This window comes from Saccopteryx bilineata, chromosome 6 (genome assembly GCF_036850765.1).
Source record: "Saccopteryx bilineata isolate mSacBil1 chromosome 6, mSacBil1_pri_phased_curated, whole genome shotgun sequence".
In the NCBI taxonomy this organism is placed as follows: Eukaryota; Metazoa; Chordata; class Mammalia; order Chiroptera; family Emballonuridae; genus Saccopteryx; species Saccopteryx bilineata.
In genome coordinates this window covers 175265705-175280222 of record NC_089495.1, presented here as the reverse complement: position 1 = coordinate 175280222, position 14518 = coordinate 175265705, and the positions used below count along the sequence as shown (strand labels likewise).

Below are 14518 nucleotides of genomic sequence, written 5' to 3'. Positions count from 1 at the left end.
GCCCAGGCCAAAGCAATAGGAGAGTGCTCTGATATGGGGGCTGGGAGGGAGCAGATAGTTTATCAATACTAAGGTTTAGGAGATACATTAATAGGAGAATAACTATTCAGTACAAAGAAATGTCTGATTTTTTAACATAAATTCCAGTCGAGAGGCTAGTCCACAGTGCCTGATTTAAAAAGGTGAAGTTCCCTGTTTTCCCCAGAACTGTAGGTCAGTCCATGCCCAAGGTCACATCTCAACAGCAGGACCTCAGTTCCCAAGGATGAGACAGAGGAGATGGGTTTGTAGGGACCTGGGTTCGGGCGGAGAGAGAAGATGAGGATGGGTGAGAGTGGAGAGGGTCAGGCACGGGTCTCCCACCAGTCAAGTGCACGTTGGGGGGATCTTGATGCCCAGGTGGAGCCTGAGCAGAGGGTGCTCCAGGGGAGGTCCCTATCATCCCATCCCGGGGCACTGCACCTCTTAGCACGTCGTGGCACTGGGACTCAGAGCAGAGAAAGAACTGAGCATTCTTCAGCTGTGTGTGTATGTGCCTGGCTGAGGCAGAGTAGAGGACGACTTTTCCTCCCTCCAAACAGACACCAGAATTGCTTCAATCTGAAAGACGGGAAGACAAGGAGAGTCGGGGGTGGATATGACTAGTCTGTCTAAACTTGTCTTCCAAGATGAGCACTTCAGTGTCTAAGCTACACTTTTCTTCTGCAATTTTTGCATGGAAATTTATATAACCCTTGCTAGAGTTTTAAACAGAATATATGTAGTTGGTTAAATATGACTGCAAATTCTTTGCTATTCCTCCCACTGAGAGGTGCAGTCTAATACTTGACCAATGGACTGTAGCAGAAGCAGTGTCTAGAACTTCTGAGGCGAGGTCTTGGGAGACCTACAGCTTTTGCCTGGGTCCCTGTGAACACTCTCTCTGGGACTGAGCCCTGAGCCGCTGGGTAAAAATTACCACGATTCTGTTCACTTGTTAAAGAGGTCACATGTGACCTGTAGGCATTCTGGCCACCACTCCCAGCTGAGCCCAGCCTGCCAGCCACCCCTGCCAAGGTGCCAGGGCTGTGACTAACACAGTCTTGCACTCTCCAGGACAGCCCGTCCACCAGAGGGTGAACACCTCTGCTGATGCCACGCAGGACACAAGGATCATGCAGCCGTGCCTGCCCAAATTCCTGAGACGCCATTAAATGATCGCTGTTTCAAGCTACTAAGTTTTAGACTCATTTGTTAAGCAGCAAGAGATAACTGGAACAGTAGTATAGAGGAAAGAACATGTTTTGAAGTCAGTTTTGCACTCAAATTCTAGCGTCATTATTTCTTCTGTAATCACATTATTATGTGATCTTTTCTTGACAAGTTACACAACTTCTAGCCTCAGTTTCCTCCTGCGTGAAAGAGGTAAGTACGCCCACCTCTGGCCTCAGCGCCAAGATGGGATGAGAAAACAGAGTCTGGCACGTGGGAGTCCCACGGTGTTCCTTTGTCCTTTTCTCAGCGTCCCCGCACCCCTCCCTGCAGGGTGCCCGCACGGGGCTGCCCCTGCTCCTTGAGGACCTGGCCCTCTCCAGTCTCTTCCCCAGCCGCTCACGGCCACACCTATTAAAACCCACCAGTTAAGACTTGGGGAAAAAAGCATAGAGTTCCAAAAGCGTGTTCCTCATAAAATGACTTTGGATCTCTGCTCCAAAGGAAAAAAAAAATTACTGACTTTTAAATAATGTACGTGAACGGCTACTCCACTTTAATAGAGAATCAGAGAAGGAAATGCAGAGGAAATAGGGACTTACAAATAGAATTAGATTTGGTTTTTGAAAAGCTTCCTGTAGTCCACAGGCTATCATTTTTTTATGTGAATCCATCAGAAAGAGGAATAAGAATAGGGGCCCTGGGTGCCCGTGCAGGGGGTAGGACTGCCACGACCATAAAATAGACGTGGCTTGTAGGTGGGAGGCTCTTTGTCCCTTGGTCACTCGTCATGAAGCTGCCCAGATACCAGCAGGCACCCCTCCATGCCCCGTGGTGATGGGAACCGCCACAGTGGCCGCTCCAGGGAAGGGGCTCAGAAATGGACATTCGATTCACATGCTCTAAGCCAGCCACATTTCCAAAGCCTCTGTTCACACTTACTTGGAGCAGTGAGCTGAAACAGGACATGCACGCGTCACGTTGCCCTTGTCCCGTATCAGACAGTGTCCTACTCCACAGCCAAGCCACAGCAAGGGCCTTCCTCCGTTCCTGCCTGCAGAGGTGTTCACAAGCTTTACCTCCCAGGAGCCAATGTTTCATCCAGACGCGGAGCCAGGCCTCACCCCTTGGCCTTCCATATTCTCCTGTTTGCTCTTGTCCTTGTCTGCGCGTGTTCACACTCCAGACACCTGTAAGACGGAACTGTGTGGCTGGCCTGTCCCCTGGGCCCTGGCCCGAGATTTGGATGTCTCTCCTTCCTTGTACGTTTGTATAAGTCAGTCTAGATCCTTGGGCACCAGAACTTGCTAGTAAATCAGGTTGAGTACAAGAAATTCTAAATAGCTGGATCTCAGACCAGGGTTAGTTCATGGCAAATATATGTATTTGCAATGTTTTAAAAGCACTTTTAAAGGTAGGCTTATTTAAGCTTCACAATTCTCCAGTAAAGTAGAAATTAATCCCATTTGATGTAGGAAAAACTAAGGTTTAGAAAAATTATACTCAAAGTCATAGAGTAATTGAGGGCCAGACCTCAGGTCCAGATTGACTTGTTCCAAACCCAGGGCTCCCCACCATGTCATTCTGCTTCCTACGTATGATCAACATAATGAATGACTCTTACCTTGTCCCTAGGCTGGGCTATCACACAGGCAAGTAGGATCTTTTCCTACCAAACACTCAGGATTTTGGCTGGAGAACTGACTGCAGGGTCCCCAAACCACACAGGTTGTTATCAAATCAGGTGTCCCCATATTCCAACCAATTTGCCTTGAGCTTTTAAAGAGTTTTAAAAGTCACCATTGCCCTGGCTGGATAGTTGAGTTGATTAGAGCATCGTCCTGAAGCACAGAGGATGCTGGTTCCATCCCCACTCAGGGCACATACAGGAGCAGGTGTATGTTACTGTCTCCCTCTCCCTCTCTCCCTCTCTCCCTTCCTCTCTCTCTCTCAAATCAATATACAATAAACATTAAAAATAAATAAACAGAAGTCACCATTTATGGAGTTCATTCAAGATGCCAGGCCCTGTGATAGTCCCTTTACATATGTTATCTCATAAGCCTCATACCCACTCTCTAAGATAGGTAGTATTCTTCCTATTCCGCAGATCAGGAAACTGAAGTTCAGAGAGGTCAAATAGCTCAAGATCTATGTGAGCTGAGATGCAAGCCTGACCTTCAACATGAGTTATGGGCCTTTTGCACACTCCTCGTCTACCCTGCCCCCAGCCCTACGTACCTACTTTGCCTGTCAGGGGAGATAAGAGAACTGGACTCTGTAGCTTCTGTCCCCAGAGGCTGGTACCATCTCTCTCTATGGGTACTCCAAAGGGGACTCCACCGAATTGAACGGGCTTCTATGGAAGGATAGGAGAGAGGTGTGCAGTGCTGCAGAGATCCCAAATGATATTGCTCCTTACACAGTTGCTAACGGAGCTTTGACAGAGGGCGAGGGCTCTGAGTCGGTCCCCCACACAGCACGCCCCAGGAGCTCTCGTGCATTCGGTGGATGGTGTGGTAAAAACAATCCCATGAAATGACGGGGCTAGCTGCAACTTCTGTACTCATCGGATGCCGAGGCTCCTGCGCTCCTGCCCTCCCAGGACCTCCGTACGCCCTCCTCCATCCTCCCTCCCCACCTCTGTACATCTGTAGGAGCCAACACACCCGCTTGTCCTCTTGGAAGGTTGTTATAATAACATGAAAGGTGTTAGTCTTTATCCCCGATTCAGCACTAGGCCACCAGGATGAAGTCTTAGGTGACTAGTCCCCTCCAGCAGTCATCTCAAGCAGAATGTGAACCATTTTGTCATACGACAAGTCCCAAGCTTTCCATTTCCGTCACAGGGAGATTATTGAGTTAGACAAGGACATTTTTTATTTAGTGGGGAGACCTTGGAGTGAACTGGTTCCCATGAGCAGGTTTTCGTAAGATCCAGATCCTACCCATAGCGATTTCTAAGCAAGAAGATCAGCAGAGCAACAATTAGGCCAATCGCAAATAAATCCCAGTAGGGTCCAAGGCTGTCATCCAGTTTTATCCATTTCCACCTCATTGTAAACTGCTGGGAAGAAACACTCCATTAAAAAAAAAAAATCCAAGCCTCCCACTTTATCCAGAACCATCATCTCCCTCCCTCCTACCACCCAAGCGTTGCTCACTGGACTTTTCAGAGATATAGGACCTATTTGAGACAGACTTACATTAAGAAACAGGATATCTCGGAGCAAATGCACGGCTTCCAGTTTCATGAGGGCAAAGAACACAGGAATGTGAGCCTCAGGACTTGTTTGAGCCGCCATATCATATAATCTCCTGGCCAAGTGAATGTCCTAGAAATAGGAGAACAGCCCATACTCATTAGGTACAGATTCCTTAGGGGTAAACAAACAGAAGTTATTGTTGAACACACAGTATTGTAATTTATCTTTGGTAAGCAGCATAGCTCTGCCAAAGAGGTTTATGTCCTATTCCTTGGAACCTATGGCTATGTTATGTTACATGGAAAAGGTGACTTTGAAAATGTAATTAAGGAGAAAGACCTTAAGATAGAGAGATCCCGGATTATCCTCGAACCACAGAGTTTTCTCAGGCTGAGGACAGAAGAGAAAGTTAGAGAGACGTAGCAGAAGTCAGAAATGCGGGCATGTGAAGAACTCCACCCACCACTGCCGGAGGGCCACCTGGAAAGAATGAGGAGGAATGCGAACAGCCTGCAAGGAAGTGGGGCCTCAGACCTAGGGACACAAGGAACTGAATTTAGCCAATAATCTGAAGGAGCTGGGAAGTGGATGCTTCCCCAGAGCCCCCAGCAAGGAACACAGCTGACACAGAGGACCCTGTCAAGCTTACCCAGACTTCTGCCCTCCAGGAACGGAGACAATAAATGGGTGTCGCTTTTAGCTACCAAATTTGTGGTAATTTGTCATAGCAGCTATAGGAAACTAATGCCACCTCCGACAGTTTCTTGGATACCCCTGAACCCAACATTAGGTGTGATTCTCAGGAAAGGAGTAGGAGAAGACTAGCAGTACATTCCCCTACAACACAGAACAACACAGGTAACAACCAGCATTTAATTTCTAGTTCTCTTCATAGTACTTATCAGAGCTGAGGTTACAGAATTCGTTCTGCATCTGTGTGTCTTTTAGTCCCTGGAGACAAAGACTTGGACTACCTGCTTTCTCTGAGTTCCCAGTCTTTACAAAGTGCTGAGTGCACAGCAAACCTTGGGTAACATCTGCAGAATGAACAAGTTATTTCGGTTCTCAGGCTGGAATTGATTCCTGAAAGGATATACTATATTTCTAGGGGCTTTCTTTTTTTTCCTTTTTACCCATTAATATATGTGGCACCATATGCATTTTTCCTTTAATTTTCACTTACTATGGCTTGTTTTCATTTGCTTAATTTTTTTTTGTTTTCCTTAAACAATGTAATGAAAAGGCTAAGTAGAGTTGCTTTTAAAGATGGAAATGCCCTGAGCCAGTCCCAGAATTGTACTTTGCTTGGGTGCCTGTGGGTTATTTTCAAAAGGAGCAAGAAGAGAGATTTCTCACAAATTGTGGCCATCCAGTGTCTTTTTGTTGTTTTTCTCCATCTCCCAGAACTCCATTACACGGAGTTTAGTAGAGATGAGTGCTTGAGACCTCTGCTAAGCCATTTTTTGGGTCGTGTGCTCTCTCAGCTGTGTTCTGCTTGTCATTGCATAGGCTTTCCCAAGGTTCTGTGGTCTGGTAAATTGATTTGTTAAAGAAAGGGAATGCTCTGGCTCAAAATACTTAAAATTCAGCAGACTGTTCTGAAAAAAAATCTTCCTGGCAAAAGAGAAAATGAATGTTTTTAAAAAAAACACCCCTTAATGCCAACAAATTCAGTGGGTGTTCTTTTGAAAGCACCTTGCAGATTCTAACGGCTGTGTCACCCCCGCACGTGAAAGGCAGATTGACTTGAATAGCTCAGGGAAAAGCAGCCTTCGTGGGCATCTTAGGCATTCATTCTTATTTGAGGCAGGCAGCAGTTATTAATTTATTTCTTGAGGCACAGACCTCTCAGTGCAGTCACTAGGTTTCTAATAAAAAAACATTGAGAAGTACTTTTAATGTCTAGGCAGCCTCACAATTTATAATACATTGGGGGCTGGGTGAGGCATATGAGGCAGGAAGGAAATCAGTGCCTGTGTAATGATGCCTTCACTAAACCCAAAGGGTTCAGAGAGCTTCTAGGTTGGTAAACTAATGGAGATCCTGGGAGACTGATGTACCAGAGGGCATGGCAGCTCTGCACCCCTCCCCCATACCTTGCTCTATGCATCTCTTCTAGCTGGCTGTTCCTGAGTTGTATCCTTTTGTCATAGAGCAGTGTTTTAGTAAGTAAGAACTTTTTCTGATTTGCGGCTCTAGCAAATTAAAGTGGGTTGTGGGAACATCTGATCTACAGCCAGTGGGTCAGAAGCACAGGTAACAGCCTGGGTTGTGACTGGCATCTGAGGTTGAGGGTGGGGGTCAGTTTTGTCACCCTTAACCTGTGGAATCTGATGCAATCTCTGCATAAATAGTGTCAAAATTGAATTGAATTCCTAAACACCCTGCAATATCTGAGAATTATTTGTTGGGGTGGGAATCCTCCGTGTTGGAAATGGGATCTCAGAACACTCTAAGGATAGGTCTAACTATATATTTGAAATTTATCTCCAAATGATAATCCCTCCCCACCTTTGCCTTACTTTAGAATAGAGTTCTTAGTTATTATCTTAAAATATATACATGCTTTCTTTCATTTAAAAAGATTATCATTGTTTTTCCTCATAGGGTATTTTTTTTTTAGGTGAGAGGAGAGGAGATAGTGATGCAGACTCCCCCATGTGCCCTGACTGGGATCCACTTGGCAATCCATGTGGGGATGATGTTTGAGTCCTGAGCTATTTTTAGCACCTGAGGCTGTGTGCTCAGACCAACTGAATTATCCTCAGTGCCCAGGTCCATGCTCATAACAATCTAGCCACTGCCTGCAGAAGGGGAAGAGGGAGTGAAGGGGGAAAGGAAAGGAGAGGAAAGGGCAGAGAAGCAGATGGGCACTTCTCCTGTGTGCCCTGACAGGGAATCGAACCTGGGACAGATGCTGGGCAGACACTCTATTCACTAGGCCACTGGCCAGAGCTGTCATTTGTTTCTTATACTCCATGTTACAAAAACATTTTAAAACTGGATCTGACAGTACCGAATTCACAACCTGAATTAACTGTCCACCTGTATCATGTACATAGCATTTGAGTTGTGTGAGCCAACTCATGCCATGTCAGGCCCTCATTACGGCATGGGCAGGGTCTTCAACCCAGAGTAGACTCTGCTCTCTTTGCAGGCTGCCTTATCCCTCCTGTATCCTCAGAACCAAGCACAGTGCTTCCTGACACAAAACAATGACTTGATAAATATTTGAGTGAATAAATGTATCAAGAAAAAGTTAAGGCACAGTGCTATAGTAGTTTAGAAGAAGATACTTTTTAATCCTGGAAGGGGATAAATTGGAAATGTCTTTGAAAAATGGATTGGTCTTCAATGAGCAAAATTGTGGGAGAAGATTATTCCAGCAAATAGAAGGATATGACCAAAGGTCAGGAGGGTTTAGTTCAAGGTCTTTTAGGAGAAGTAAAAGAAGTCTGCAAGATATATAGGGAAATAGTGGCATATCAAACCATTATAATCAAAGTAGATTAGGTCAAGGCATAAAGTGCCAGGTTAAGTAGTCTGGACTTCATTAGACAGTAGAAAGTAAATGAGATTTCTTTTATTTTTGTGTTTGCTTGCTTATATATTCTGTGTGTGTGTGTCTGTGTATGTGCATGTTTTGGGGGGAGTCGAGGGGAGAACACTAGTACCAGAGTTATTCTTTACCAAGAAAAACCTAATAGTACTTTGTTAAATGGATTATATATATAACAAATAAATCCCAAGTCGCAGTGACTTAACACATTCAACATTCCAAGTTTGGCGGAGAATTTTCTTCATGTGATCACAGCAGGACCTCAGTTCCTTCTGCCACATGGCTGTGCCATCCTGCAAACCCTCTGTCTCCTGCGTTCAGCCGATGGGAAGGGACAGACACTAGAGAGAAGCTCCATCTACTTCTCAGCTGCCTTAGTCCAGCAATGACACTTTCACTTTGCTTCTATTCTCTCAGTAAGAACTAGTCACGTGGATGTGAAGGGAGCTAGAAATGCACCCTCCGCTTAGGAGACACATTGCAGCAGCAGGACCACCCTGTGGATGGGGCTTTACATTTAACTGGTGGACAGAGCTATCTCTGCCACAGTAGGAACATGCTAGAATGGGAGACTCCTGAGAAGCCTTTACAGCAAGCCTGTGTGAGTAGAAATTCAGGCCTGAACCAGGATATGGACAGAAGAAACAGGCAGGAGGGATGGGTTCTTATTCTTGGTTAAATTTCTTATGTAATTCTGAATCAAGTGTAGACTGAGAAAGAGTTTCATAACAATTTCTGAGATGAATATAGTAGAATTATATATAGAATTTAGAATTTCTAAATTTAGAATTGGGAGTCATCTCTCCATTTTCCCCCAGGTAGTTGTTTTTTATTCTCTGAACAATGGTGCAGTCAGTTCTGGGCCACAGTTTAAGTAAAAAACTTATAGAGCTTAATCAGAAGTCAGAAATTGAGGAGTGAGATGCTTCTTAGTGAAGCTACTTTAGGATAACTCTCCCACGGCACCCTAATCCCAATGTCCTTTCCTGAAAATAGATGAGAATGTTGACCCATAATTTTTACACTGATTTACTGAGTTGATTTATATTCCACTTTCTTCTCTGAGGGGGCTTAAATACAGAGTTTACAAGACCTGAATCCATACGGCACCCTTTTTGGTTCTCTGAGAAATCCTAGTAACAATATTATACTCCTCTTTCCCATTGGTTTGCACAAAGAGGAACTAATAATGAGGACTGGGAAGTGCCGTGCTGAAGACCTGCTTAATCACTGGATAATTCCAGTGCTGCGCAAGCCTGTTCTAGCTGTTTTGCTCTCACTAACAATCATCGGAACAAGCTCTGGGCTTCTAATCATCTGCATCTTCATTTTGAGAGTTGGGAAATGTAGTATCTCCTCGTTAACCTGACTATGAGATAACAAGATTAATCAACTTGGCACCTGAGTACGTGGTTATTATTTTTTAATTGCTAAACAGGAGAAATTAATAAAGACAAAGAGCAATGGCTCCCCATTGACTAAATCTAAAATTCCCACCTCCAGGTCCAAGGTCACGTGCAGACCCTGTGCATGTGCGTGTGTTTTATACGTAGAGACCTTCTGTAGGAAGCTATGTGCCCATGACTGAGAGAGACTCATCAGAGGGGACTACCCATCATAAAACAGGAACCCTGCCAGAGAGAAACTTCCAAGTTTTTCCTAAATGTATGAAATGTATGTCTCGACAGTTGCTATTTGACATTGTGAAGAAAGTGCTAGGCGAGCCGTCAGCCGTGACTCCCAGGAGGAAACACAAACCCTCCAACGGAGCTGGCCAGCATGCCAGCGGGCAGTGTTCCCTCACAGAGTGGACTGTGTCCTGAGTGCTTCTTGAGTCCCAGGGGGGTTGGAGAGTTAATGTGAATTTAACCTAGGGGGTGGGGTCACTTTTACCTTTTATTCAGAAGGCATTCCTCTCACCATATTGTTGTTTTGCAGAAGGAATGATGAACAAAAGCTTTGATCTTTTCGAGCCTGAGGTAGCAGTCACTCACACCCTCTTCTGAGCTAAAGAACAGTCCCTCCACACAAGGCTTTATACAAAGCCCTTTCACAAGGGCTTATTGATGGGCCTCTCCAGAGGCCCAGCACTGCGCCGTGTTCACAGAGAGCATTTCATAGACAATTCTGGATTAATGTCACTTCAGTGTTTACCACTAACTGCATTCCCATTTTCTCCTTGTTCATGAGGGCTTCAGAGTCATGGAAATTTTAATGGGAAAGGCCAGAATGTGGAAGGGAGTTGGAGCAGGGCCCATCAGTATTTCTGGAAAAAGCATGAGTTTACAAATCAAAGTGGTCTAGATTAGATTTATTCTACTCATTAGTTATGAACTTGGGCATAAATGGAGAAAATAACTTCTACCTCTGGGGTTCTTATTAGGCAAGTAATATGTGTCAGCGCATTGGACGGACTTAGCGAGTGTTAAGTCTTTTCTTTCCTCTACATATTGATGACATCAATGAAATGCAAAACACTTATACATTTTTATAAATTTTCCCTTTCCGTACAGCTGCCATTACTAGGTTAAGATTATTACCAACACAATTACCTTTGCGATACCTAACCCGTGTTCATACATATAGGCCAGATTGAACATGGCCTGTGCGCTGTGGTATTTGTAGGCTGCAATGCTGTAATGTGTGGCTGCTGTTTGATAGTCCTTCTTAGTCCCGTAGCCATAGTAATGGTAATCTCCAATTTTCACTCTTGCGAACACATTGCCTGATAGAAAGATTAGAAAGGGAAGAAGAATTCAAATGATTTGGGGGCAGATCCTAGTAACTCAACCTAATGATGATATACATAAAAGAAAAAGTTTATATTCAGAATCCAAGGATCGGGATTAGATATAATTTATGGAATACAAAATATAACACTCAGTACTAGTTATCTTCACTGTGGGTTAACTCCCACAGTATAGTACAATGTTCAGAAAGAATAAAAAATTGTGAATTTTACCTTTTAATTTTGTTCTTTGAAGGAAGGTCAAGTCTTGGAACCTGGATCCCACCCCTTCTGTTCTCAGACTGCACTGCTGAAGCTCTGTTCTCCTTCCTGCAGCATCACTTTCTCCATCTTTCCTAGATCAATCTCATCAGTCATTCAAACACACTTCACCTCCCATAATATATTCAACCCATTCGAATCTAGCTTCTGCCCCCCTCCTCCATGAAACTGCTACTTCCAAAGTGGTCGACGAGCTCCACGCAGCCGACTCCACTGGATACTCCCCTGTCCTTATCTCACCAGACCTCCAAGCAGCACTGGAGTCATTGGATCCATCTGCCCAAGCACGTTCCTCTCTTAACATCACTGACATTGCATCCTTTCGATTTCCTTCCTGCCTCATACGCCTCCCTTTTCAAACACTTGCCTGACTCCTCCTCTATCCAACTTCTAAATTTTGCAATATCAAGGGCTTATTATTCAATTCCTTCTTTCTTTTCCTTCTCTCCTTTCTTTTCTCTTTTCTCTCCTCCCCAGCCTCCTTTTCCCACCACTCTCCTCTATCTCAACTCTTTCTCTAGGCCATCTCATCTAGTTTTACGGTTATCTTTATGCTTACTATTCCTGAGTTGATATCTATACTTCTTTCTGTCTTTCCCAAGCCCCGGACCTATAATTGCCTCATTAACCTCCCTACTTGGATCTAAAACTTAAAACACCCAATAGAGATTCCTAGCACCTGTGAACCCCCCCCCCAAATCATCAATTTCTTCCCTATCTCAGGGCCAGCACCATGAATGTTCAGGGAAAAAATCTAGGATAATTATTTCTAATTCTACTACCATCATCAAATCCATCTGCAAGTTGGCTCTCCCTCTAAAACATGCCTGTTTCTTGCATTTTCCTCCACCATCTTGTCTAAGACTGGAATACTACATTAGCCTTCAAACCGTTCTTTTATCTTATCTATTCTCCATACAATAGCCAAGATGATCTTTAAAAATGTATAATTAGGCCTGACCTGTGGTGGCGCAGTGGATAAAGCGTCGACCTGGAAATGCTGAGGTCGCCGGTTTGAAACCCTGGGCTTGTCTGGTCAAGGCACATATGGGAGATGATGCTTCCAGCTCCTCCCCCCTTCTCTCTCTCTGTCTCTCCTCTATCTCTCTCTCTCTGTCTCTCCCTTTCCTCTCTAAAATGAATTAAAAAACAAAACAAAACAAAAAACAAAGAAAAAATGTATAATTAAATTATGTAATTTCCACCAAGTGATTCTTGCCCTTGAAATAATATCCAGACTCCTCACCTGACCTACCTGTCCTCCTCTGCCTTCTGCCTTCCTGACTTTCTTAATATGCTCTAGCCATCTTAATATTCCTTCAACACCCCCAGCTCATTCCTGCCTCAGGACCTTTGCATTAAGATTCTTCAAGTCCCTCTGTCTGCCATGTTTGGAATTTCTCTGACTTCTCCGTGACTGCTTTCTCATAGTTCAGGCCTCTCCACAAATGTCACTTCCCTCCTGGATACCTTCCCTGACTACCTTGTTTCAGAGGTGGATTTAATGACGGGCACACAGGGCATGCACCCTGGGCCCCAACTTCTGAAGGGCCCTGCAAAACCCCAACTTTACACTTTTTTTTTTTTTGTATTTTTCTGAAGCTGGAAACGGGGAGAGACAGTCAGACAAACTCCCGCATGCGCCCGACCGGGATCCACCCGGCACGCCCACCAGGGGCGATGCTCTGCCCACCAGGGGGCGATGCTCTGCCCCTCCGGGGCGTCGCTTTGCCGCGCCCAGAGCCACTCTAGCGCCTGGAGCAGAGGCCAAGGAGCCATCCCCAGCGTCTGGGCCATCTTTGCTCCAATGGAGCCTTGGCTGCGGGAGGGGAAGAGAGAGACAGAGAGGAAGGAGTGGGGGGTGGAGAAGCAAATGGGCGCTTCTCCTGTGTGCCCTGGTCAGGAATCGAACCCGGGTCCCCCACACGCCAGTCCGACGCTCTACCGCTGAGCCAACCGGCCAGGGCCACACTTTTTGCTAATGTAAGGGGCCCAATATTTTCTTCTGCACCCAGGGCCTCAACTGACCTTAATCTGCCTCTGCCTTGTCTAAAGCATCCCCTCAGTCCCCACCACAGTAGTTATCTATCTCATCACCATGTTTTATTTCCTTCACAGCATATATCATGGTTATTTTTATTTGTTTACTAGTTTATTTTCTCTCTCTTTTATGAGGACAAGAACTTGGAATCTCTTGATCATTGATATAGTCCCAGAAGTAGAATGGCACCTGATAAGTATTTATGAAATGAATGAATAGACATGGTAGGAAAATTTTAGAAAATGCTTTCCCCAGATGTTAAATATATTAGAATCTTACTTATCAATAAATATGGATAGATTTGGAAGTAGAAAAAGTTCATGTGATGTTTTATGACAAAAGACTTCAGTCTTCTCAAAGCCTCTTAGGGATGACCTCTAAAGGTCTCTTTGGGGTGCATGTTTCTATTCACTAGGACAATGTTGACTGAAAAGATGAGGGAATGCTCATCTAGGACATCAGTCTCAGCTGTGACCAACCTGGCTTGCATGGAAAATGAAGAAGTCCCCTGTATGATATGGGCTGAGGTATATCCTCAGGGCTATAGGACTCTTTCAAATTCCATTTGTTAGTGCAATGCCTAAAATACTTTGGGATTGATTATTTGGGGTACTGAAGTTCTTTTAATCTTCTAGAACCTCTATTAAAATGTAGTACCAAGAGCAATCTTTAGCTCTCTCTGAGTAGAGGTAATGTCATAAAATTATCAGGCTTTGCTCCCAGGCACTTCAAAGTGTACAGGTAGCTGGCAGCAAGACCTTATAGAAATGTTGTCCAAGAGAGGGGCCTGCAGGGACCTGACGGGACAAGAGGTCTCCTCAGGAGCCCTGTAGAGAAACCCAGTGCATCTCTAATTTTCCCTAAAGCTGCCTCCCTTGGATTCCAAGATCCCTTTTGGGGCCATAACCACATAAGGGCAGGATTTTTGTGCATTTCTGAGCTGCACAGCAGTAACAGCCCCCCCTGAAGTTCTGAGAATGGAGGCCAGTGAACACACAGGACCCCAGAAGATTCGGCTCCACCCTAGTTTGGGAACGAGCACGGGCACGTGGGGATCCTGAGAGGCTCCTAGGGGTCACTGGATAGTGGCAGGATTTCCCCTTCAGTTCCCTCTGTCACAGGGTGGCACTGAGTCCCGCCATCAGCACCCCCCTCACACGCGTAGTAACTGCTGGGAGAAGCACCCCAGTGACTGGGGAGACCTCCTACACTCAAGTGAGCCACACCTTTGGAGACACTCCACCTGACCTCTGCTGTGACACAAAATTATTTTTAGCAGCCTAGCATTCTTAGATTGGTGAATTCTGTTTGATATTAATGTCCCCTCTTTTCCTTGGTGCAATTTCCACACCATTGCCTGGCGTGGAGTAAACTAGTATTTGTTGCAATTGTGCTCATTTGCCACAGCTGAGACATTGCTGGTGCTGCTTCCCCATCCAGACAAGGTCTTTATCGCATTTAGAAAACACAGACTTTTTTTTAAGGGAATGAGACTTTTTTTTAAGGGAATG

At 45.0% G+C, this 14518-nt stretch overlaps 2 protein-coding genes across 4 annotated transcripts in view; one reads left to right on the top strand and one right to left on the bottom strand.

The window, feature by feature from the left end:
- The window catches only part of NDUFAF5 (NADH:ubiquinone oxidoreductase complex assembly factor 5), a 140102-nt gene that overhangs the window by 52515 nt on the left and 73069 nt on the right, over nucleotides 1-14518 (top strand). The window lies entirely within an intron of this gene.
- Nucleotides 4136-14518, bottom strand: part of SEL1L2 (SEL1L2 adaptor subunit of SYVN1 ubiquitin ligase) — a 73518-nt gene continuing 63135 nt past the window's right edge. The window contains exons 16-18 of one of the 3 annotated variants that reach the window (XM_066236647.1): nucleotides 10509-10681; nucleotides 4398-4526; nucleotides 4136-4255 (exon numbers count right to left, since the gene is read on the bottom strand). In XM_066236647.1, coding sequence (XP_066092744.1) covers nucleotides 4136-4255; nucleotides 4398-4526; nucleotides 10509-10681 — 422 coding nt within the window. Of the gene's footprint in view, nucleotides 4259-4397; nucleotides 4527-10508; nucleotides 10682-14518 lie in introns of all 3 variants that reach the window. The other 2 variants (XM_066236649.1, XM_066236648.1) reach the window with 2 other exon arrangements.